Source organism: Lagenorhynchus albirostris, chromosome 5 (assembly GCF_949774975.1).
Source record: "Lagenorhynchus albirostris chromosome 5, mLagAlb1.1, whole genome shotgun sequence".
Lineage (NCBI taxonomy): Eukaryota > Metazoa > Chordata > Mammalia > Artiodactyla > Delphinidae > Lagenorhynchus > Lagenorhynchus albirostris.
Window position 1 is genome coordinate 2,045,681 of NC_083099.1, and position 26,595 is coordinate 2,072,275.

At 40.6% G+C, this 26,595-nt stretch overlaps 1 protein-coding gene across 3 annotated transcripts in view; it reads left to right on the top strand.

Moving 5' to 3' along the window:
* Nucleotides 1–25,153, top strand: part of NGLY1 (N-glycanase 1) — a 63,111-nt gene extending 37,958 nt beyond the window's left edge. For 2 of the 3 annotated variants that reach the window (XM_060149502.1, XM_060149503.1), the window contains exons 5-12: nt 4,652–4,874; nt 7,106–7,227; nt 8,353–8,498; nt 10,144–10,254; nt 11,543–11,707; nt 16,317–16,502; nt 23,644–23,821; nt 24,216–25,153. In XM_060149502.1, coding sequence (XP_060005485.1) covers nt 4,652–4,874; nt 7,106–7,227; nt 8,353–8,498; nt 10,144–10,254; nt 11,543–11,707; nt 16,317–16,502; nt 23,644–23,821; nt 24,216–24,391 — 1,307 coding nt within the window. In that variant the 3' untranslated portion in view covers nt 24,392–25,153. The remainder of the gene's footprint in view (nt 1–4,651; nt 4,875–7,105; nt 7,228–8,352; nt 8,499–10,143; nt 10,255–11,542; nt 11,708–16,316; nt 16,503–23,643; nt 23,822–24,215) is intronic. The other variant, XM_060149504.1, reaches the window with a different exon arrangement.
* Nucleotides 25,154–26,595: the final 1,442 nt, after the last annotated feature.

Genomic DNA, 26,595 nt, shown 5'->3' on the forward strand with positions numbered 1-26,595 from the left:
TGGTTTGGTGCCTCATTAATTTTGGAACATTCTTGGCCATTATTGCTTCAGGTATCTCCTCTGCTCCTTTCTCTCTTTCTTTTCCTTCTGATATTCCAAAATAGGGTATCCTATTCCACCTTTATTTATCAACCATTTCCCACCATCGTTAGATGTTCTGGTCCATTTTTTAAATTCTCCCACCATAATTGGATGTTCTAGGGGTTTTGTTCCTTTGTTTGTTTTTATTCTCTTTTTTCCTCTTTGATTTTCAGTTTGGGATGTTTCTGTTGACCTGTCTTCAGGCTCAGTGATTGTTTCCTTGGCTGTGTCCAGTCTACTGATGAGCCCGTGAAAGGCATTCTTTATCTCTGTTAGAGCATTTTTGGCTTCTAGCATTTTTTTAGAGTTTCCATCCTTCTGCTTACATTGTTCTCACATGTTGTCTATCTTTCTCATTAGCGCCCCAAACATATTAATCATAGTAATTTTAACTTCCCTAATTCCAAAATTTGTGCCGTATATGAGTGGTTCTAATGCTTTGCTTTACCTCTTCAGACTTTTTTCTTTCCTTCGGGTTTTTCCTTGCCTTTTAGCATGCCTCGTAATTTTTTTGTTAAATGTTGGATACAATGTATTGGGTAATAGGAACTGAGGTGAACAGGCCTTTTGTGAAAGGGTGTAAATGTCCATTTTACTAGGAATTGGACACCGTTAACGACATTATGTTTAATGTTTGCTGTAAGTGTCAGGGGCTTTGCGTTCCTCTGGTGTTCTTGGGGTCCCTCTGTTGTCTGTGGGCTTCCCTAAGGACCCCTCCTTAGCTCAAGTCTGCATCCTGCAGATGGTTTAGTTGTAATCATCCCCTATTGTTGTACCGGAGTCCTGTTGGTGTGGTGGTGAGGTGTGGGAGAGGAGCATTCTGTAATCTTAGGGTTAAATCTCAGGGTCAGAGAAGTGCCCTTTCCCCAAACTTACTTAAGCTACAGGTTTGTTGTGAGACCTTGAAACAGTTCTTCCTCTTCTTGAATTAACAGGGTTTTTTGGTTTTTTTCTATTTATAAAACAAGGATGCTTATCAGCATGTGGTCACGGAGGCTCTGTCCATTTCAAAGTACTGTGGTCCTGTACGTGATGCCTGACATACATGCCTGTTTCGCAGGTACTTACTGTCATGTTGTGTGTGTGCTGAGCCCTGCAGAGGAGACATAGTTAGCAATGTCCCTGCTGACGTTTGCCCTGGCATTTTTTCCCTCTAATTATAAAAGTAATACCTGTTTTATGTAGAAAATTCAGGAAATAGGGGGAAGATAAGCCATCCATAATTTCATCACATCAGAATGCAACTTCTAAGATTGTGTATACAGTTGACCCTTGAACAACACAGTTTGAACTGTGCGGGCCCGCTTACACGCAGATTTTTTTTCTCTAACGACATGCTACAGTACTACATGGTCCAAGGTTGGTTGAATCCGTGGATGTGGGACCATGGAGGGTTGACTGTAAAGTTATACATGGATTTTCCACTGCATGGGGGAGATCAGCACCCATAACCCCTGCATTGATCAAGGGTCAACTGTATATCCTTTCACACTTGAAAATATAAGGGCAGGATAATGGCGTTTTAATGCAAGTAGGAAAGAAGGAACACTTCTTTTCTGGTAGAGGCATTGGCAACTGCAAAGGCTCCGTGGGTGGGAGTGAGCTTGGCATGTTTAGGGGATGGAAGGAGGGCACCTGGCATAGCAGAAGGAGCAAGACAGAAAGCTGAGAGAGGCAAAGGCAAACATTAGTTTCCTGTGCTGCTGTAGCAAATTACCACAAACGTGGCTCCTCGAAACAGCAGGAGAGTGCTGTCTCACAGCTTCCGGAAGCCGGAAGTCCGTAATCAGTATCCCTGGGCCGAAGTCAAGGTGTGGGCAGGGCTGGAGGGGAGAAGCTCTCCCTGCCCCTGTCCGCTTCTGGGGGCTGCCTGCAGTCTGGCTTGTGGCTGCACCACTGCAGTCCAGAAGACCAGCATCTTCACACCCAGCTCCTCTGCCGCTGCGTCACCTTCCCCTCTGTAAAGTGTCCCACTGCTTCCCTCTTGAAAGGACACGTGTGATTGCATTTAGGGCCCCTGTTTAGTACGTAGGATAATCTCCCTGGCTCAGAATCCTTACTGCATCATATCTGCAGAGGCTTTTTTTTTTTTTTTTTTTTTTTTTTGCCTTCTTTGGTAGGATTCACGGGCTCCAGGGGTTAGAGTGTGGACATCTTTTGGGGGAGCTACTTTTCGGCCTACCACAGGGGCCAGCTGAAAGAACGAGAGTGGCGACTTTGGCTTGATTTCTGAATGAGATGGAAACCCATGGGAGGGTTTCAGTCGACTCAGGCTACCTTGCATTCTTAAAAAGATCACTCTGCTGTAGGGACTTGTTGGAGAAAACAGGATGAGAGTGCTGTTGTTCTTAAAGTTCATTTTTAGTCCAGCATTCACGAATATCTCCTTGTTGAGAAACTTTCATGTTGTTCAGGAAAAGCTGAACTCTCCCTGCCAGTCAGTCCTCTACCTCCTCTTCTGCAGGTAACAGCTATTACCACGTGACGTGTTCCTTTTCATATCTTTTCCTGTGTATTTCCACCCATAAATAGTTATCTGTAAAAATAAATAAAGTTGCATGGGTTTAATAAAGTGTATCATCCTCATATATTCAGCTCCGTGGTGATTTTCATTTACTGACATGTCTTGGAAGTCATTTTCCCTCCCCCTAGTGCTCTGTAGTGTGCATGCACTGTTATTTATACAGTTCCCCACTGATGGACACCAAGATTTCCCTGTTCTGAAGGCTGCTGCAGTGAAGATCCTTGTAAAGCATGCCTGCCTACATGAAGGAATGTTTCACTGGGTTAGATATAAAAGTATCAAGGGTTGTGTGATACTTTTATACTACAGTGGATCCCTGCCAAACAAATTGCCTTCCAATTTATACCAGAAGTGTCTGGGAGTGTTTGTTTCAACTTAATGAAATTATTGAACTTCTTTTATGGGCTTTACTAATTTTTCTAATGGGTTCTGTTAATATTCTTACTGATTTATAGACATTCTTAATATATTCTGTATACTTTTCTTTGTTAGACTCATTACATTTTTCTCTCAGTATTCTTTAATTTCATTCAGTGTATCTGGAAATTCAAAAGTTACAAATTTTAATGAGAAAATTATTTTTTCCGTTTTTGTTTTTACAGTTGTGTTTTGTTTTCTACACCAAAGTCATAAACGTAAACTTCTACTGTTACTTTTATAATATTCCCTCTCTGTGTATAGTGTTTATATATATGTATTAGAATGAATGTAGTAGGGATCTGATATTTGGATAGCTACTCGTCCCAATACCATTTGTTGAACAATCCATCCTCTTAGAACTACTTTAAAGGCTAACTTTATTAAATACTGTGTATCACTTAGAAATCTATCTTTCAGGACTCTTTGCTTTGTTTCATTCATCTCTGTCTATTCTTTATCAGTATCACAATATTTTAATTATTAGAATTTTATAATGTGTTTTGATGTACTATAGACAAATTTATCTCATTCTTAAAGTTGTGTTGATCATTTTGTGCCTTTCCTCTTTCACATGAATTTTGCAGTTAGCTTATCAAAGTTTATGAAAAATTATTTTGTAATTTCAGTTGATTGCATTAAAGTACAGGTTAATTTGCGGAGAGTTAACAACTTTGAGTTTTCCCATTCAAGAACATAATGTATTTTGGCCTTTTAATATTCTCTGTAGTGTTTTTTTCTTCTATAGTTTTTTTATTTTGAAACGTATCAAACATAAATACAAGAATAGCGTATAACAGATCAAACACCTGTGCCCAGCATCAGACTTTATTAGATCTTAACATTATGCCATATATCTCCTTCATATATGTTTTTTTATTTTTAATAATAAAATATTAAAGATAGGAATGAGAATCCCCATATATGTCCCGAGATTGTTTTCCCCTCTCCTTTTTCCCAGAGATACCACTGTCTTGAATATGGTCGAGAGAGAGATCTTTTTATTTGATAAAGTGGATATAATAATATATGTCATGCTCACTTGCTAGGGTTGTTTTAGATAGATAGATAGATAGATAGATAGATAGATAGTACACATGATTGTGCTTTTATGTGTTTTGTGAATTATATTGAATGATGGTGAATTATATTGTACAGTTGAAGCACTAATAGAAAAGCTAATAGGATGATTTTTAAGGTGTCCAGAATTCTGTGATTTCTGCCTGTAATAACTGTGATTGTTTCATATTTACTTGTGAATATACCTGATAACAAATATAATGCAGTCATTTAAAAATGTTTTCCAAAATCAGACTTTGTTACCTTCCAGGTGCTTCAGGATCAACTCCAAACTGTCAGTAGTTCCCTGAGAGGTGGTTGTATTCAGCATGGTGTCGGCCAGAGGATGCAGTAAAGTCCCACTGCTTTGAGTGTGCAGTGGATTATGTCCTTGTATTTCAGCCTGCTTCACAATACACTGACAATTCTGTCCGCATCCTATTTGTGAAGACCTTTTAGATCATCTTCTGTTTTCATACATTTCAGCTTCATATTTGAGGATAAAATGCACATGGATGTTTTTAGTTTTTTGTGCTTTAAATCTTACTTGGTTCTGTTACAACTTCTCAGGTACTAATGTAAGTGAAGAGGACTTTCTTTTGCTGGAGCTTTTACACTGGTTTAAGGAAGAATTTTTTCACTGGGTGGATGACATTTTGTGCAGCAAATGTGGTGGCCAGACTAAGTCTAGAGGCGAATCATTGTTCCCCAGTGATGATGAGCGGAAGTGGGGTGCAAACAGAGTGGAAGATCATTACTGTGACGCCTGCCAGTTCAGCAATCGATTTCCAAGGTGAGCATCCCTTGGACACTGAAGTCAGAATAATCTCTTATTGGGATGGTTAGAAGAGAATTTTATTAAATCAACTTGTAATCTTCGTTTTAGTTATTAGAAGTATAGTCCTCTAGGACAGGGGTCAGCAAGCTATGGCTGACTGGCTCAATCCAGCCCACATCCTATTTTTGCAAATAAAGTTTTATTGGGACACATCCATGCTGCTTCAATAGCTTATGGTCTGTAACTGTTTTCACATTACAATGTCAAGAGTTGAATACTGGCAACAGAGACCATATGGTCTGCACAGTCTAAAACATCTACTGTCCGGCTTTATATAGGAAATGTTTGTTGACTCTTGAATATAAATTGAGTGTAGTCCTAGCAGCTTAATGCTGTAAATCTTGTATTTTTATTCTTTTAATACATAAGTTTTAACTTTCTGATAACTTTAATAATAATACTGATAACACATAAAATAACGCTGAAACACTAGAATAATAGTGATCATTGTGATAGTAAATACACTGCTGTACTCAAAATCATCAGATGGAAATATGGAAGGTGAAAGTATAGTATAGGACCATCTTTTTTTTTTTTTTTTTTTTTTGGTTGTTCTGTGTGGTACACGGGATCTTAGTTCCCCGACCAGGGATTGAACCCGCGCCCCCTGCAGTGGAAGCGCCGAGTCCTAACCACTGGACCGCCAGGGAAGTCCCCTCATCATATTTTATCTTGAATGACAGAAGTTTAATTAGGGGCCTCTGCTACCAACCTAACCTACCCTCATATCTCTAAATTTAAACTAAGGGAACTGGAACTTTTCTGTTCACTTTTTCCATCCTTTACTTTATAAGTCTCTTATCAGATGTTCTTAATTGACAGTACTTGTAAAGTTTGGTTGTATCATCAGGCAAGAAAAGATATCAAGTTTTTGAAATACCTGATTTTGGGGGCTTAGGGACTCAGTTCCGTCCTAATGAGGAATCAGTCCTGTGATATACAGAGTCTAAGATAAACAGAATCCACTGTCCAATAATTATCTAAAATAAGCGCAGGTTATTTTTTCATTCAGCATATGTGTGCACAGGTACTTTGCAAAGATGTGAAGATAAAAGATGTCTGTGATTAAATCCTGTCTTCATAAGGTCTAAGCAGTTGGGTGTAGACTGATAGTGCGGGGAGACAGAGGCTTACAAAGGTGTCTGTACCGAGCATTGTCCTTTTCCCTCCTAACCGTGTGCTTGTCTTACTGTTAGCTGTTCTCTGGGTAGGGCTGGGAGGATGAACACTATTAATCAGAGACCAAGCAGCCTTTCAAGTTGGCACGAGTGTGTTTAGAAGATGGAGGCGTAGGATGCTCTGATCCTGCTGCCGTTACTTCTTCAGGTTAATACGCAGCTTCTTCCAGTAACTACCTTACCTAAACCATAAATTCATTTAACTTAGCTCAAGCAAGAGCATCTACTTGATTGAAGACAGATAGCTTGTCATTGCAGATACGGTTCATTCACAGCTGACATCGCTGCTCACTTTTCCTGAGGAGCTTTATTAGCTCAGAATCCTTCTCAACACAATATGCAAATTTTGATGTGCTTCAGCTTTATGATAATTTTATAACTGGAGTAACTTTTTTAAAGAATGTTGCCAACACATTTCAAAACACAACTTGCAAATTAGCAAACACCTTTAAGTAATTCAGCAGAATAAAATTTCAATCCAAATGGTTGTTAGAAAGAAGAATAGTATTTTAAGTAAAACTGAGTTCAACTAAGCTTTAAAATCTTTCTTGAGTTATTTGTTAAAGTTGTTTACCTTTGAAGTACAATGAGCTAATTATACCACTTGTTAGAGTAACACTAATGCTTAATGCAGATTTCCTAGAGAATCTGCCTGTCCAGATCCTGCCTGTCCTTCAAGGATCAAGCCCTCCTCCCCGACCCCTCCCACATGACACTAATTCTGACCTGTTGTAGGGTAGGTATCACAGTCTGCCGTGTATTTAAATGATTTGTGTTCTCTCCTTTCCTCTCTCAGGACTGTAAGCTCCTTGAAGGCTGTACCACTGTTGAATCATTTTCCACCCAGGATTCTAGCACAATGCCTCACATAATCTAGGCTCTTTAATTGTTATTTAAGAATATAAAGTTAAGAAATATTACTGTTTAGCACGGAGGTAATGTAAATTCTTCAGAATGCTTGATTTCTATAATGAATCGAAGCTTTTTGTTGTTGTTATTTTAAACCAGGTATAATAATCCCGAGAAACTTCTGGAAACAAGATGTGGACGGTGCGGGGAGTGGGCCAATTGTTTCACACTGTGCTGCAGAGCCCTGGGCTTTGAAGCCCGCTACGTCTGGGATTACACAGGTGTGGACGCCGTGTGGGCAGAGGCCAGGGTGGTCTTGCTGACTTCAGGATGGGGTGTACAGTCCCGCCTTGTCAGTCTGTGTTTCCATTTGCCTTCTGTAAATAGCAGTAATCCCAGCCTCGTGGGTTTTTGTTTTTTTTTTTTAATGGGGATCACAGGATTGTTTTTAGTACCCCTAGCATTTTGCCTGGTACTTTACACTATAAACATTTTTTATTAACAATTTATCATGACATTTTAGTAGTGCTGTTTCTCTATGGATAAGAACGTGTGTAATAATGTTCTGTAGAAATCTTCATTTTTGTAGAGATTAGTGTAAAAGATTTAGTAATCTTAATATACAATAAAATATAATAATAATGTGAGATTTATATTGTCCTTATTTAGTTATAACTTGTGTCACATGTTAAAAAGTTTTTCTCCTTAGATCTTTTTACTTGTGTTTCTGTTATTTTCTTAGGATAAAATGAAACCTTCACTTAATAGTTATTGTTCTCTTAACAGTCAGATAGAGACCATCAGTAACCAGACATCCTCTGTTAGACCTCTGCTGGCCTACAGTTCCAAAGTGGAATTAACTCCTTCACATAAGCAAACTGTGTGCATTAGTCCTATGGTTTACGTGCTGTTGTTCAATGTGTTTGCCCTTTTCAGAGTTATAGCTCACATTATTTTTAATTAAGCCTAAAACTGACTGTATTAAAGGAGATTTTCCAAAACAATTGCAAGGATTTCAAAGAGAGAGATAGGGACTTCCTTGGCGGTCCAGTGGTTAAGACTCCATGCTTCCACTGCAGGGGGCACGGGTTCGGTCCCTGGTTGGGGAGCTAGGATCTCAAATGCCACAGGGCACGGCCAGAAAATAAAAATAAAAAGTTAAAAAAAAAAAAGTCATCAAGAATTGCCCCTATTAAAAAAAAAGAGAGAGAAAGAGAAATTAAAGCAGGTGTTCTAGAGTCTTGTGTGCCACAAAATGCTCACTTGTTAATTAAAATTTAGAATCTTGCATATTATCACGTGGTTCTCATCTTAGGCGTTTGTATATAGTTACTGGAAGTCTTGGTTTTATAAACTTAGCTTTTGTTTTTCTCTTTCTGTCGCGTCTTTGTCTGTCACTTGCGTAGACCACGTCTGGACAGAAGTGTACTCCCCTTCTCAGCAGCGGTGGCTGCACTGTGACGCGTGTGAAGACGTCTGTGACAAGCCCCTCCTCTATGAGATCGGCTGGGGCAAGAAGCTGTCCTACATCATCGCATTTTCTAAAGATGAGGTAGGACGGACGAGAAAAAATGTGTTCTAAGAATAAAATTTTTTTTTCTTTTTTGACAGCCTTTGAAGGTATAATTGACATAAAATAAGCAGCACTTGTTTAAAGTGTACAATTTAATAAGTGTTGTCATTTGTATATGCCCGAGAGATGACCTTTGCAGTCAAGGTGGTGAACACATCCATTATCCCGGGAGTTTCCTTGTGTTCGTTCTCGCTCCTTCTTGCCCCTCTCCAGGCAACCACAAATCTACTCTCTGAGACTGTACACTAATGTGCATTTCCAGAGTTGTATGTAAACGAATCATATATACTCTTTTTGACGGGGGGGGGGGTTTATTTTACTCATCATAATTATTTTGAGGTTCCTCCATGTGTTTGCAAGTATCAATAATTTATTCTTTTTATTGCTGAGCAGTATTCCATCGTATGAATGTACCATGGTTTGTTTATCCATTTGCCTGTTGATGGACATTTGGGTACTTTGCAGTTTTTTACTATTTCAAATACAGCTGCACAAGTCTTTATATGGGCATATGCTTTCTTTTCTCTTTGGTAAATGCCTGCTAGTGGAATGACCGAATCGTATGGTAGGTGATTGTTTAACTTTTTAAAAAACTGGCTCAACTGTTTCCAAAGTGATGATGCTGTGTTGCATTCTCATCAGCAATATGTGCGAATTCCCAGTTTCTCCATATTCTTGCTAACAGTATGGTCTGACTTTTTCATTTTAGCCCTTTTTAGGAGACGTGCGGTGGTGTCGCATTGTGGTTTCATTTGCATTTCCCTGAGGACCAACACTGAGCATCTTTTTTATGGGATTGTTTGTCATCCATTTCTCTTCTTTGCCCTTTCTTTTTTTAATTGGGTTGTTCATTTTCTTATTCTTGAGTTGTGAGAGTTCTTCATACATTCTGAATACAAGTCCTTTTTCAGGTATGTGCTTTGCAAGGATTTTCTCCCTATCTGGCTTGTCTTTTTATTCTCTCAGTGACTTTTGAAGAGAAGAAATTGATGAAGTCCAGTTTATCAATTTGTTCTTTTGTGGATCTTGCTTTTTGATGTTATGTCTAAGAGATGTTTGCCTAGCCCGAGCCACAAGGATTTTCTCCTACATTTTCTTTTAGAAGTTTTATACTTTTAGTTTTACACTTGTGTCTGTGATCCATTTTGGGCTAATTTTTGTAGATAGTCCAAGGTGTGAATTGAAATTCATCATTTTGCATATGGATAATGAATTGTTCTAGCACCGTTTGTTGAAAAAGTTATCCCTTTCCACTGAATTGGCCTTGTACCTTTGTCAAAAATCAGTTCTATAATATATTTATATATAATTTATATATTCAGTACAATAAAAATGGAGTGTGTTTATTTGTTGAATTTTGTGAAATCGGCTTTGTAGGTAAGTTATAAACAGCTAAATGTTCTGAAACTTTTTTCTCCTAATCACAGTCTTTCTTGGAAGTGTACTGGTTAGAAAATGAATAAAAAGCATATTCTCTTCGATTTTTTTTTCCACAGGTTTTAAAATGTTAAACAAAGGACAGCATTTAAAAAATTCTATTTAAGAATTACATGCATTCTAGGTATTTAGCCAATTAATGTTGATGGTTGTAATCTTATTAAATGTTTCTGTCCTGTAATTCGAGGTGGTTGACGTCACTTGGCGATATTCTTGTAAACATGAAGAGGTGATCTCCAGAAGAACTGAAATTAAAGAAGAGTTACTTCGAGAAACTATTAATACACTTAATAAGCAGGTATGTGATGGGCATTTGGCATTTTTCAGAGGACATTTGAAATATTATATAATCAAGAATAGCCAATTTTTAACCCAGTGAAGTTCTTCAAGTAGTAGCATTATTTTACAATGAAAAATATTTAAATTAAAATTTTTGAGAACTTGTTTTAAGTATTGTGAGGTGGGGTTTTTTTTGGCTTAAATTGTCACATCTCAAAGTTCAGTGAAACAAAATTTCTATATATATACTAGTTGACATAAAAAATATGTTGCCTTATTTTTCAAAGTAATTGTGTCTTGAATATAATTACCCATACACTTGTCCACGTAGGGAAATTTCTGGAACAAGGCACGGGAAGTTGTTAACAATGAGTATTTCTGGGAAGAGGACTGGGGGGTCCAAGAGGGAAGTTTCAGCTTTGATTTTATACCCCTTTGGTAGTACTGAAAAATTTTTTTAATATATATATATATATGCATATTATTTTGCAATTAGAATAGGGCAGATCACCTTACAGTGGTTGAGATTCAGTGTTTCAGCACGTTCACCTGTTTTGAGCTTGGCTCCTTGGGCCATTTGATGATTGGCAAATGCCTGGAAGGGAGAAGAGGTGCAGTTCAGTTCACCTCAGTTTGTTTCTTCCCTTGGGATCTTAGCTTCTTCAGGTCGGGATACCTTTGTAGTTTTGTGTTGCATTCAGACAGCTGTTGTGTGTGTGTGTGTGTGTGTGTATACCTTTGTAGTTTTGTGTTGCATTCAGACAGCTGGTGTGTGTGTGTGTGTGTGTGTGTGTGTGTGTGTGTGTGTGTGTGTGTGTGTGTATACCTTTGTAGTTTTGTGTTGCATTCAGACAGCTGGTGTGTGTGTGTGTGTGTGTGTGTGTATACCTTTGTAGTTTTGTGTTGCATTCAGACAGCTGGTGTGTGTGTGTGTGTGTGTGTGTGTGTGTGTGTGTGTGTGTGTGTGTGTGTGTGTGTGTGTGTGTGTGTGTGTGTGTGTGTGTGTGTGTGTGTTGTTCCCTGCTGTCCTCGCCTTTCTCAGCAGGACAGTTGTTTAAACGTAAGCCAGTAAAGGGCATGGGAAGTTGGATATGGGTGTTCAGTGATTTCTTAACATAAAATTTGTAAAAGTATTTTGTTTCCACAGTGTCCTTTCTATTTTCCAAAATTACATGTATGAAAACAAAGTTGGTTACTTCTTTCCAAGACCCTGTTAAAATACAAATGTCTTAATTATATTCATACTTAGAGATGGACCTCTGCATTCCCCTAATCGTTAATGATGGTTTTTTAAACGTGCATTACAGAGGCAGATATCTTTGTCAGAAAACAGAAGAAAAGAACTTCTCCAGAGGATCATTGTGGAGCTTGTTGAATTTATATCTCCCAAAAGCCCTAAGCCTGGAGAACTTGGAGGAAGGATATCTGGGTCCTTGGCGTGGAGAGTAGCCCGAGGTGAAACGGATCCAGAGGTATTTACTTCATTACAGCCTGATAACCTTCTCACTTTACCACTTCCTGTCCTGTGCCCTTTACCTACAGAAAAACACGGTTGGCCACGACCTTTCAATGAACTTTGCAGGGTAATTAAAAAATGTAAACATTTGAAGAGAACCAATAATAGATTGATGTAGTATAATTACATACAAGAGTTAGCAAAGCAATTAAAATGGGATTTTTCTGTTGTTACCTTACGTAAATTTCTAGGGCAGTTATGACTAAAGTACATAAAAACGCATTAATTGTAAGTGTACAGCTTAACAGATTTTCACGAATTGTGGTTCCTCATGTGACCACTAACCAGAATAAGAAGTCAGACAAGCAGGTGTCTGAACGACCTGAGTTCCCTTCCAGCCACTGCCCTTCACCCCTAAGAGTGACCTTTTTCCTGGTTTCTAATATCATGGACTAGTTTTGCCTGTTATTGTGCTTTATGTAAATGGAATCATACAGGATGTACTCTTTTGTGGACGATTTCTGTCTCAACATTATTTAGTGAGATTCACACTTGTTGCTGCTTGTTTATAGTACATTTATTTTCTCATTGTGGTATAATATTCCACTGTGTGAACATAGTATAATTTATCCACATCACTATTGGGTATTCGGGTTGTTTCTCGATTTTGGCTTAAAATTGTGCTGCTGTGCTATTTACAATAGCCAAGACATGGAAACAACCTAAATGTCCATCAACAGATGAATGTATAAAGAAGATGTGGTACATACATACAATGGAATACTATTCAGCCATAAGAAAGAATGAAGTAATGCCATTTGCAGCAACATGGATGGACCTAGAGATTATCATACTAAGTGAAGTAAGTCGACAAAGACAAATATTACATGATATCACTTGTATGTGGAATCTAAAACATAATACAAATGAATCTATTTACAAAACAGAAGCAGACTCCACAGACATAGAAAACAGACTTATGGTTGCCCAAAGGGGAGAGGAATGGGTTATAAATTAGGAGTATGGGATTAAGAGATGCACACTACCATGTATAAAAGAGATAAACAACAAGGGTTCACTGTATAGCACAGAAAACTATATCCAGTATCTTGTAATACCTGTAATGGAAAATAACCTGAAAAATATATATATAGAAATAACTGAACCACTTTGCTGTACAGTTAAAATTAACGCAATATTGTATATCATTGTATATATTTATTGTATATTGTATATTATTATTTATAATGTATATTAATATTTTTTTAGTAAGAAATTACTTTTTTTTCCTGGAAAACATAGGGTTTTTTTTAATTTATTTATTTTTTATTGAAATATAATTGACTTACAATGTTGTGTTTCAGGTATACAGCAAAGTGATTGATTCAGTTATACGTACATATATATCTATTTTTTTTTTCCGATTTTAAATTTGCACTTTGGTGCTGAATGATGAAGTTGAATGTCTGTTCTTTAAACTTTCGTTTATTTATTTATTTTTATTTCTGGCTGTGTCAGGTCTTCGGTTGCCGCATGTGGGATCTTACTGTTGCGGTGCACGGGCTCTTCGTTGCAGCGCGTGGGCTTCTCTAGTTGTGGCGCGTGGGTTTTCTCTCTAGTTGCGGCGCGTGGGCTCCTGTAGTTCGGAGCGCGCAGGCTCTCGTTGAAGTGCGCAGGCTCAGTAGCGCGGCGCACGGGCTTAGTTGCCCCGCGGCATGTGGGATCTTAGTTCCCCGACCAGGGACCAAATCCACGTCCCCTGCGTTGGAAGGTGGATTCTTAACCACTGGGCCACCAGGGAAGTCCCATTCTTTAAACTTTTGGATATCCTCTTTTGTGAAGTCCCGTTCAGTGCTAGGAAAACTTTATAAAGTGGGAAAAATAATAGAACCTGGGTAATTCAGCAGATGAAAGTGTGTATTTCTTATTACATACTTGCCTGCATCTGGTTTGGGCTAGAAAGTGTTGTTGCTCTGAGTACTATTACATAGTCAAACTTATTTGAAGATATTATCACTTGACTAGTCTCCCAAAATTAAATAATGAACAATGGAAATGTAATTTCTAGAGTTAGGGACTAGCATTAAAGCAGTGTGCTCTGTAATGGACATTAAGTACAATAGACTGTCCTTTGCTCTTAGGGAGCTTAAAGTTGACTCACTAGAAAGTATTTAATATAAACGTCTAAGAAGATAAGCAATGAAAAATGCTTGAAAGGAAAATAATCCATCACGGTAGAAGTATCAAACAGCTCCACACAAAGTTTTATATCTACTTTTTCTAAATTTGCCAGTTACACCTCATTTCTCTAATAAAGGAATATGTCCCGAAGGGGAGAATTATCTCTAGTAAACTTTGTTTACTCTTAAATTTATCCCATCATCTTTAGCTGGCAGTTAGAAGTGTTGGTTCAGCTATAGAATTACAAGATCTAATTTCAACAAATAATTCAGATCACTGCTGATGCAGTGCAAGTTACAAGTCTAAATCTAAATGAAGCCAATTGAAAAGAGCTAATGTAATTCACAGCTGTGTTCAGTTTAAAATGGGGGTATTTAGGTCTTCGCTTCTTTTTCTTTTTGTGGATGAGTGCGCTTCCTCTTGCATGGCATATACATTGATTAAACTTTAAAAATATGAATTGGGTCCTATGCCCGGATTGTTTTCCCTGATGAACATTTTTTAAATTTCTCAATTATTGGAGACCATATTAGGGCCGTGGATTTAAAAAATCATTTTCCTCTTTACAAATAGATGTTTGTTTTAAAAGTCAGTCCTAAAAAATTAGGGAACTGTATCTTGAAATCGGTTGGAAAAAGAAGGAAACATTGGTGATATTTTCATAAAGAGAAGTTTTGTCTTAATCTTATATTTTAAAGAAATTATGAAATATGATATATTCAGTAACGTATATTTTTCTTTTCCCTTTGGTAATTAGTTATCCTTGGTAAAATGGTAGACAATGCTACTTTAATATTTTAATTCCACCTGGGTTATGTCAGCACTCTGAAATATCTTTGATAGAGAAGAGAAGAATTGAGAAGTATTGTTACGTGCTCGTTTTAAAGTGTAGTGTACTAATTCATAGTTAGAAAATCACCTCCTAAAAATAATAAACTGCCCTTTTTTTTTAACCATATCCAGGTTCTGCTAGGGAATTATCTTGTTTATACATTTATAAATATTTTTCTCTTTCCATCTCTAAGATGTTTTATATTCTACTTATTGATCCTTGTACATTTGAAGTTTTTACATTGTGTACTACCTAGTTCCCAATGTTTAACAGGAAAGCATCACCTACTATCTTGATTGATTAGTAAATTGATTAGTTAGAAGCAAGAGGTTGATACAGACTAGAGCAGTGGTTCTCAACAGTGGATGACTGCCTTCCAGGAGCCATCTGTAATGTCCAGGGACATTTTGGGGGTTCCAGCTGTGAGGGGCAGTACCACTGGCATCTGGTGGGTGAGGGGCCAGGGATGCTGCCGAGCAGCCTGCAGTGCACAGGGCAGCCCAGCCCCGCACACCACACGCTGCTATGCTCACATCTGAGCGGGAGGAGATGTTGTGTCGGTGCCACAGACAGGCGTGGGACAAATACATCCTCTTCCTCAAACCTGAGATTCAACCGGTGATTTCAGGCGCCTGTTTTACATTAAAATAAACATTTATTTTGTAATAGAATGCAAAATTTGCCTGGAATTTTAAGGTGAAACAGGAGTTTTTGTAGCAATTTCACATGTGCGGAAGATTGTTTCCAGCTATACCTCCCAGGCACTGTCCTCTCTTCGGGCATCAAGAAAGGACCCTGGTGAAACGGCTTTAGGCTGAGGCCTGAAGGGTGAGAAAGAATCACGTAGCTGGAGAGTAGAAGGAACAGCATTCCAGACGGAGGGAACAGCATGTGTCACGGCCCCATGGCAGGAAGCAGCTGGGCCTTTGTGAGGAACTAAAGAAGAAGTAACACGGTGCGGGTGAAGAGACCGCAGAGAAGGGTGCCGTGGGACCTGGTTGGAGAAGGAGCACAGGACAAGCCACGTGGGCCCTGGTAGCCCTGGTAGAGGTGTGGCGTTCCTGTGCAGTGAGAGGTCAGTGGAGCCAGTTAAGCAGGAAGGTGAGGGACTTCCCTGGGGGGTCCAGTGGTTGAGACTCCGCACTTCCACTGCAGGGGCCGTGGGTTCAATTCCTGGTTGGGGAACTAAGGTCCCCCATGCCACGTGGTGCAGCCAAAAAAAAAAAGAAAGTGATGTGTCCCAATTTACATTTTTAACAATTACGTTGATGACTGTGTGGAGAGGTGAAGAGTTGAAAGCTGGGAAATCAGCTGTAGGAGAGGATTGCAGCATCCAATTAAGACATGGTGGTGGAAATGAAGTCATGTTGACACAAAATCCGAAAAGTGTAAGTCAGCTACAGTTTATATTTCTTTTCTGTCTAGTAATGTTTGGTGCTACGTCAGCATCATCCTGTTCATATTTAATCTGTAAAATATTTTCCAGATTTTCCAATGGCACCAGTTTTTCATTTTCAAGTTGAAGGAATCTCTTAACCACTATCCATAGCAGTACCTCTCTATGTATCTGTTTTCTATTATGTTGAAAAGCTAATTCTGCTTTCTTTTTAAGAGTAAAGAAACCCTGTTCATCCCCTCTGAAAACGAGAAGATTTCTAAACAGCTCCACCTTTGCTATAATATAGTAAAAAATCATTATGTCCGCATTTCAAGTAATAACCAAACCATTTCTGGATGGGAGAATGGTGTGTGGAGAATGGAATCCATATTCAGAAAAGTTGAAACAGACTGGAACATGGTAACGTAATGCATGAAGCTGTTTAAAACTTCAGTCGTTGTTTAAACAAATATAGATTGGCTTCATTTTTCAGCTGTGCATAATGTGAAAATGGATATCAAAATTACTTTTAGTAATGCTTAAAGTTGTAAAAGAAGATCCTGCTCTCTGTTTAATGAAATGTCCATTCGAAATCTCTGTGTTTATATCAAGAAAGTATCCATTTTCATCAGAGGCCGAATTTAATTCTTTCATGGGGAAAAATAATCAAGTGTATGACCAACTCATGTGACTAGTTTTTGCATGAATATGTAGAGTATACTGTTATCCACTTCCTTCATAGATGTGTACTGATTGCCTGCTACGGGCAGGCTCTTAGGGACTGTAACCCATTTAGTCCAAAGTCCCAAGAGCTAACCATCTAACACGCTTCTGTTTCATAAGAATGTCGATGATTGAGCGGCGATATTGGTTATTTCTTCTCTGTTTCCTAAAGATAAAGGGAGAAATGGATGGTGTGACTGTAGTAGTTCATTATACCAACTTGTACATTGTTGTCACTTGTTGTCTGGAATAAGAGGCTTTGCTTTTAGACCGCCCTCCCCCTTAGGCACACACCAAAAACAAGCTCAGAGCAGCTCACACGACCTCAGCAGGTCTGACCGTATTATCGATGGGTTTCACTGGAGTGAATGAGCTTATAGGCAGCTTTAACTTGCCCCCTGAAGAGTGAGAAGCTGTTCACTTGTAAGACATAGTGAGTAGATTTAGCAGGTGAGTCACAGATGAACAGCTGCTGGTGTTCATGAGCATCTACTACATGCTTATCACTGTACCAGCCATTAATCAGAGTACAGAGGACATCCAAAGATCAGGTCCCTGCTTTCTTCCACCACCACCACCACCCCCCATAGGTTTTTGTTCTAAACTTACGTTGCTGCTTATTTTGACCATCTTTTTGTATTAAGCCAAGAATGATTTGAAGGCTCATTGAGATTGTAGATGGAGGAATTCTCTCCCTTAGTTAAGGAAGGGCATAAAATGTAATACAAGATAAAATTTAAAACTTCAAGATATGTGTATCTGTAATTGACTCTTCTCGCTGATGAGAGAGGATGAGCTTCTTCTGGAAAACCATCCTTACCTGAAGAATTGCTCTGAACAGAAAGCAGGAGAGGACAGACATGGCGTTTACCCAAGGACTAGCGTGTGCTGAACTGGAGACAAGGCATGCCTCGCGCCCTGACCACCGGCCTGGTGGAGAAGACAGCACTGTGCCGAGGAGCAGGGCTAGTGTGTGGCATGCTCGCGTCCTGCTCCCGCGTTCGCTCATCGGCACACGCGCACCGAGCGCCTGCTGTAACCGGCACAGCTCTCACCGCGAGGACGCGCAGGTGAAGGTGCCACCGGTGCCGGCCCTCACAGTCCAGGAAGCGTGAGCAGCCACGACGCAGGGCGCTGTAACAAGGACGCCAGCGCGTTGCCATGGGGACTGCGGGAGGCTGGCAGAGCGCCACAGCGCGGGCGCCGCTGGGGCTGCGCGCGGAGAGCGGAGTAGGTGCTCGCGAGGCAGGGCCGGAGCGTGCAGGGCAGGGCTCGCTTCCAGACCTCTGAGTAGACGGTCGTGGCCGGAGCCGGGGTGTTGTGTGAGAAGGCTTTACGTAAGGCAAGTGAGGTGTGAGGGCCATTAAGTATGAAACAAGAGCCTACTGAAGCAAAGTTTGTGCCTTCGTGTGCTTTTACGAGGGGCGCCATTTTTCAAAAAGCTAAATGAATCCATTCCCGGTTAAAATACTTAATTAGTAAATTAAGAAGAATGCTGGAATTGTAACTGCGCTTGTAGAGACTAATCACTCCAAAGTCATATGTCGCCATTTAAAACATGAATTTTTCGCCTAAATCAATCTCTCGTCATTCTGTTCGAGGGCGCCCCCTGCTAGGGATTCTCTAACTCGGCTAAAACTCTAGAGGCGCATTCCACTCAGTAATCGCCACGCTGGAGTCACGGCAGGTCCCGTGCAGCCCGTCTGTGGGTGATGAGAACAGAACCTTACGCTCTCACAGTGGCAGCCTCCCGGGAGCACAGAGACTCTGAATTTTACTCCTTAGCAAAGACACTGTTCAGTGGTGTCTGGATTTGAAGGGAACATAAAAAGCTCAATCAAGAGTCTCCTTTTTAGGAGGCAAGTAGTAACACCCTGATAAAAGTGATGTTAGTGGCTTCCTGACTAGTCTCCCTGCATTGCCCTGGTCCCTTCAAAGATGTTTTTCTGGCTACAGCATGGAGAACATTGTCAGAACCCCGTTCGTTACTGAGTGCTCTCAGGGTGAGAAGCAGCTCCGGTCTCCTGAGTCTGGCCCTCGCCTTGCACCACCAGGCTGCCCCCTGGCTCTCTGCATGCGCTGCCCTGCCTTGCCCCCCTCCCCGCGGAACCTCGTTTCTTTCCTTTCTGTGAGACTAACTTATTCTTACCCTTAGGACCTGTGTAAGCCTCATTCCGTCCAGTCCCGGCCGGCTGGTTCCTTTTACCCCGTATTGACTCGTGGCATCATGCCCCTCCCCTTCCTGAAGTTTATTCTATGCACGTGTGTGAGAACAGATTGTCTCTCTCCTACCGGACTGTAAACATTGCCCGGGCAGAGACCTTGTCTTTTCCTACTCACTTCTGTGCTCTCAGTATTCACATGTCTAGCATAGTGCCTGATACGTAGCACATGTTTAATAATAAAGACGGGTGGATGTGAGAACGAGCGCTTGAGTGTGTACGGCGTAAATTCTGCGGCACCCGAGGGCCACGTCGAGCACCGCAGGAGCTCTGTTCATTCAGACTGTGCCCCGTGGATGTTCCTCAGTACTTTGCAGTTTTGAGCAGTTTTGTCATTCTCAGTGCCACTAGAGTCACGTTAGCCCTTTAGGGCGCACGGCGTGGTGTCAGGAATTGACCCCCTCAGCCATTCGGCAGCCGTGCACCCTGTCATACTCTGTGCTCAGCACTTAGGGCCTAGTGGTGAGTTACGAGGCGCACCCAAGGTGAGCTAGGCCTGTGTAGGAAGAAGACACGTGGACCAGCTGTTTCGGTCAGCAAGGTGGGCGCTGGAAGGACATGGGCCCGTGCGTGACACACAAGGAAGAGCCGCTGCACCTCACGCCAGAGCCTTGCAGAAGAAATGATATCCGAGGGGGCGGCAGAGGAGAGTTTCTCAGAGAGGGGCATGAGAAACAGTGTGCACACGCACAGAAGCGGGAAACACCCGCATCTTCAGAGAAGAGGAAGCAGTCGGGAACGCGGGGAGAGCAGCGGGGAATAAGGCCGGAGGGGTGAACGGTTGTCAGGCCCCAGGGACTTTGATGACCTTGCACTTATGCAATAGGAAACCTTGCAGGAGTTCAGGCAAAGGAGGGCCACCATCACACTGGCCATCCAGAGGCTACAGATGGAATAAGTAGGAAGCATAGTCTGGAAAGATGTAAATACAGTGGGAACTGACAGTGTTCACGTTGGACCTCAGTTGAAAAATTGGAATAACCAAAAATAAGATTCATGAGCCAGAGCCGCTTACTAGCATTCGATTAGGGTTTCTTGAAATACAGCTGCTCTGCTGGATATCTGTAGGAATGACTGACTGCACCGTGAACTCAGAGTTCATCTCAGCAGCCGCGGCAGAATGAGAATTTTAAGTGTGTACTGAAGAGCAGCTTCAAACAGTGCAGTGCAAACTGAACCTCCAGGAAACCATAACAGCCGGCTAACCAGCCTGGCATGTTTCTCATGTGATGAGAAAATCTTTTAAGTGCAGATCTTCCCAAGAATGTGAAATACGGAAAGAAGCTGATGTGCAGATTGTTCACAGTCTTGAGAGTAGTGGTCGCAGCCACAACCCGCAGGACCAGTTTCAGCACGGTGCATGGCAAGCAGTATAACTTAGATCTGAAGCCACAGATGCACTGGTCTCATTCCTCCCCACAGGTTGTGTGTGATGTGCTTTCGTTGTCTACAGATGCCAGAGAGGGGCCAGGGTGGATCACGTACAAATTTAAAAAGCCAACAGGCAGAACATTTGTTGAAGGTAAATCAAGAAGTTCGGAACGATCAACAGTTACAGAAATGCTTTTTTTCCCCTTTAGAGCAAACAGTTGCCTGTTTGAGAGGTTATAAAGTATTTTTTTCTCCTAAATAAATTATAATTACCGGTTCTGTTGGTTTTACACCTAGACAGGACCACAGTTGGAGGTTTATGTAAATCCTGATGTTTTGGTACATTTCAAAGTGCCAAACTGAGTATATACATGGTATACTATGGAACTGAGTATACATAGTGTACTCAGTTACCATAGTAACATCCTACAGTCTCTAAAAATGCTGAGTTAAATAAGTTGGTTAAAGTGCTACAGACAGAATATGTTGCGTCCAAAAGATGACATGAATTTTCAATATAAATAGGGTCTACTTTATCTCCATACGCTGTTTCTTTAGCCTAAGAGAACTTCTATTTTCTCACAGTATGCTTAAAGGTTTATTTAAGCATCTAAGAATCCAATGATGAATTTCACCCTATCCTTTAACGTTTCAGAGTTGTAAAAACTGATGCCTTCAGGACTGAAAAATGTAAGTCTTAGAAAAAGCAATTTTCAGACATGTTCAACAGCCATTATAAGCCTTCTGTGACAGTTAAAAACAGTTCTAATTAGATTGTCTTCACTTTCTACTGTGATCAGGTATTGCTTTTCCATGTGTACCTGTAAGACTTTTCTGTCATATCTCAAAATTAGAAGCTTTGAGAAAGAAGAAGAAGAAAAAAATTTTGGCCCAGACTCACGTGATATAATTAAGGCAGTTCTTGGGAGTAAACTAGAACTTTGAAGTTAGCTTGACTTCAGCCTATCGTATTTTATATGCCCACACTTTTAGGGGGGCATTTGAAGCCACTGAGCTCTGAAAACACACAAGACACAGAAGACAGGTTTTGAGACATAAATATATTTGCCCCCTGTCTTTCAGTTTCTTCCCACCACCTTTCTTCCAGTGACCCCTCTGTCTGGCTCTTCTTTCCCAGGTAGCCCCCTTTACCGGCCTCTCCTCTGGAGGAGTAATTACATTATGGACAATCCCTGGGTGCCCAGGAGTTTAGTGCTGGTGAGACTAACAGATCCCTGGCAGCCTTGCCGCAGCCCTGAGCCCAGGCTCTCCATGCACACAGCCCTCGGGGGAGCGAGCGGGAGGCACACACGCCCCCGAGGCGCCAGAGTGAGGGAGCCGGGACCCGAGTGGGGCAGGCGGCCGCGCAGACAGCTGCGATGGTTGTGCAGGACAGCAGCAGGCGCTGCACGTGTTTCTGCTCTAAGGAGTTTTCAGTCATCTTCCCTGGAGAGTGACCGTTAAACGGTTTCATTGTCTCCAGCTCACCGATGCTAAAAACTCAAATTAGCCGGCATATTTAACCTGGAGGAAAACTAGGTAGAGGTTGCCGAGCAGAATAGCATATCAACGGCATGCTGGCAGCGACTGACGTTTTACTTGATGGCTGAGGGCTAGAATAGGAAGGAATTGGACGTTTCCATGGCAGGTGTGTTTCCTGCGGTACTGCCAGCTACTTGCCCCTGAGAAGTAGATTAGCTGTTTCTGAAAGAACGTATGTGTGTGCGCGCGCAAGTTTCTAGTACTTAAATACTGTTTATTAAGCCCCATAAATCCAGAGCCTCTGCCCCCAGAGCATTTATGATTTGGTTAAGTTAGATAATACAAGCACACCTGAAATAAAACAGTTATATCTGGGTCACGGAGTATTGGCAGTTCAAGGCGGGATGCACTTGTGGAGGACCATGAAAACTGTGAGTTTGGATGTCATGCAAGAGGCAGGTACTTGCTGTACGTTCTAGACCAGCAAACCATAGGAGGCAGTGGGATGTTAAAAACATTAATTAGGCAGTTGCAGAAAGATGAGTGTAACGTCATGACCGTTGTTAAGTGCAGTAAGACCAAAGGGAAAGGGTTTTTCGTTGTTTTTTTTTTTTTCAAGACTTATTTCAAAGAAATGCATGGATTATTGTGGGAGTTTGGACATTGGGGATAAATGACTAAAGAGTCAGGTTCTCAGGGGTTCAAGCCTGGGTGAGTGGGCCAGGGCTGTGGACGTTCAGTTTTCACATCAGCACATTTGAAGAGTGTGGATGAAACTGTGAAGGGAGCTGGACTGGAGGCAGCGGTCGGTCTGGACGTCTTAGGGAGGACATTGACGGTGGTCACAGCACTGACGGTGAAGGCCTGGGCAGCATCCTGTTTAGAGAGGCTTGCGGGGAGCATGGACTTTTAGCCTTGTAAACCTTTCCCATTGCTTAGCACTGACTGAGGTATTTGCTTGATTTAGAGGATATGGCCCATCTCATTCTAGGAAAGCTTATCTGAAAACCCAGGCTTAGAAAAGAAGATACATTAAGGAATAATTGCATTTAAAAAGACTCTTCATTTTCAGCAGGACTCATCATAAAGTTCATTTTAAATAGCTGGACTGGGGACTTCCCTGGTGGTGAAGTGGTTAAGAATCCGCCTGCCAATGCAGGGGACACGGGTTCGAGCCCTGGTCCAGGAAGATCCCACATGCCGCGGAGCAACTAGGCCCGTGAGCCACAACTACTGAGCCTGTGCTTTAGAGCCTGCGAGCCACAGCTACTGAGCCCACGTGCTGCAACTACTGAAGCCCGTGTTCCGCAACGAGAAGCCACCGCGACGAGAAGCCCGCACACCGCAACAGAGTAGCCCCCACTGGACGCAGCCACAGAAAACCCACGTGCAGCAACAAAGACCCAACGCAGCCAAAAATAAACAAATAAATGTAAAAAATTAATAAAAAAAAATAAATAGCTGGAGTTGGTAATTTAAAAGAGAATATGATTTACCAAAATTTTGGTTAGCATGCAGCCTTAGGGCTCTACTTATTGAGGCACCTGTATTCAGATAATACCTTACATCCATAGCAAAAGACGCTATCGCAAAGATTGCTAATGAAATGAAAAATTGTTAGCAGTAAAAATCTTTTCAGTGGGGAAAAGTTATGTTTTAAATAACCATTTGTGCATAGTTCCTGTGGCAATAAGACTTTGACTATATGTGTTTTTCTACACTGATTATCTCTGACAGTTCCTTTTCTCCCACCTACTTTATAGGTGTATTTAACCCGAAAGGAAGGATCGTCTTATGCTTACGTTTCCTGGAAGTTTGAATGTGGGTCAGTTGGCCTCAACGTAGATAACATTTCCATTAGGACAAGTAGCCAGACCTTTGAGACAGGAACAGTACAGTGGAAATTGAGATCTGATGCAGCACAAGTAGAGCTGGCGGGCGGTAAGCATTTGACGGGAGAAGTAATCGTGAAGTGTGTGTTCAGCACTCTGAAGGGTGATTGTGCTTATCTGAGATGTAGTTAAGAGTTTTCCTTAGCCTAGAGTTATTCATACTGTTGCAGTAAAAAAAAAAAAAAAAAAAAAATTTAAGTTAAAACCTGTAGTTTAACCTCATTATTAATAGTAGGGCTGATGTTTTTCATTGTGAAACACAGATGGAAGGAGAAAACATCATTTCTTTTTTCAGAGGACACATTTCCTCCATAAAGAATAATTTGTATTTATTTTTTAAGGGTTGATTTTTACCTATAAGGCAGGTATGTCAAATGCATTCCGAAACTACCTCTTTATGTTCTTACCAAAAGCAAAGTGTTAATTTTTTTTTTCTCCAACAGATAAAATTCTTCGCTCCTATCATGATTTTTCTGGTGCCACTGAAGTTATTTTGGAAGCAGAATTAAGCAGAGGAGATGGTGTTGTTGCTTGGCAACACACCCAGCTGTTTAGACAAAGCTTAAATGACCCTGAAGAAAATTGTTTGGAGATAATTATAAAATTCAGTGACCTTTGAGAACCTGAACATTATAGAAAAGCTGGCAATAATCAAGGACATAGCATGTTCTAAAGTAGTCTGTTGGTTCCGTGCATGCTTAGATGGCAGTGTTCTACCCCCTGCTAGCATATTTCCTTGTTGGCTATCCATCGTGTTAACCCTCATGAAAATGTATCTTTTTACTGTGGACCCTAATGAAACCTTGAATTAAAAGCTTCCTTCCATATGTGACTCTGATTTGGAGTGAAGTCTTACTGCCCCACTATGAGATTTTAACCTAAAAGTCGTAAGTATGGTTTTAAAAGTAAAATGAAGGTATTCGTGATTAAATGCTATTCGTGATTATGATGACATCTTAAGCTAATAATAGTAACTTGACAGTTTCTGATCATTCTGGCATTAATTTCTCCGTAAGTAATTAAAATAGATTTCCTAAGATTTTTTAATTTTTAATAAACGTGAAAGTGTAGTATTTCATAAGTTACAGAGCATGAAAATTTTTATGACTGTAAATACGTATGCATTTAAGAAATAAAATGAATTATTTTGCGTTATATCTTTTTAGTGATTACTTTGGCTAAATAAAAATCATAAGTATGCTAAACATTGAAAACCACTTGAATAGACAAGAATTATGAAAACAGTTAACACTGCATAAGTTCAAAGATACATTATAGATCCATAATATGTGGACACTTCTGAAAATGCTTTACTTTTGAGTTTACTTTTGAGTATTTTTATCTACCTCATTGAATAAAATGTTTATTCTTGACTTTGAAACTATGTAACTGGGATTATTCAGTGTGTATACACTGTATCAAGAGTGTGTGTGTGTGTGTGTGTGTGTTCCATGTAACCTCTCCAGTTACACTTAGTGAACATTTATGAAGTGTTTGTGTGCACCGCAAGGGATGTGGTGACGAAGACGACCATGGCCCCACTCCCTAAATGCTTTTTGTCACGTTCTGCAGAGCGAGTTCTCAGCTCTCCCGGCCAGAAAAGTACGTTCTCAGACATTCTCACCCTGTGCAACTCACTAGCATGTTTACATGCGTTGTGAAATATGTACTGGAATTCTGAAACAAAGGTCTTATGTTTTCTTTTTAATTGTAGTCCAACTCTGCTGAGGATCACCTTCTTGCTAAAAAGTTACACTTAAAGGTAGCTTGTGCGTCTAAATTTATTAATACGTCTCGAATATTAGAAAATTTTCTGGAATTCTGAAACTGTTAAGTTAATCATAGCATCGTAGAGTGGCCAAATATGTGAAGTTGGACAGCCTTGTCTCCTGCCTGTCTCGAAGTGTCTGGTTTTGTCATGGTAAGTATTTGGATGATAAGTGGAACAATACTCTTCATGAGAAAAACTGGAGCTTGACAAGCAGTCTTGTTAAAGATGGCAGTAGAGATAAACTGAATGTACTTTATCTATGAAAAGGAAACATTCTAATTTTTACTGTGGCTTTAAGCAGAAAGTTCAAATGTCCTGTATTTTTAGAGTTGAACTACTGAAGAGAAAAGCAGTTGCACACTTTTCTTAAGTGTGTTCCTTGAGAGTTTCAACCTCAGGGTACCTGACACACGTTAATAGATATTTTATGATACAGACAAGTTTGGCAATAGTACAAAAGGTATGAGACAAAGCAATTCTCAGTAATGTGTACGGCATAGTGAGTAAACCAGTAAGGCAAAAGTAACTGAGGCAGAGACGGGCTGTGATAGTACAAACCCCGTGAATAAACTGGCAGTCATATTAGCTGCCCTTTATAAAGCAGTCATCGGAGATCTTTTTTTATTTTCTTTCCAGCTGAAAAATTGTAATTAATTTGCAGGGTTTTTCATTTATCTCGATCAAAACAAATTTCAGAATCCAAATATATGATACCAAAACTAGACCATTTATATTTTGTAAAAATTAATAATAGGGCTTCCCTGGTGGCGCAGTGGTTGAGAGTCCGCCTGCCGATGCAGGGGACACGGGTTCGTGTCCCGGTCCGGGAAGATCCCACATGCCGCGGAGCGGCTATGCCCGTGAGCCATGGCCGCTGAGCCTGCGCGTCCGGAGCCTGTGCTCTGCAACGGGAGAGGCCGCAACAGTGAGAGGCCCGCGTACCAGGGAAAAAAAAAAAAAAAAAAATTAATAATAAGCCTCTCTTAAAACCTTTACAAGATACAAATCTAAAATACAAATGCTTAGGGCAGTGGTTTCAAAAGTGTTCTTTA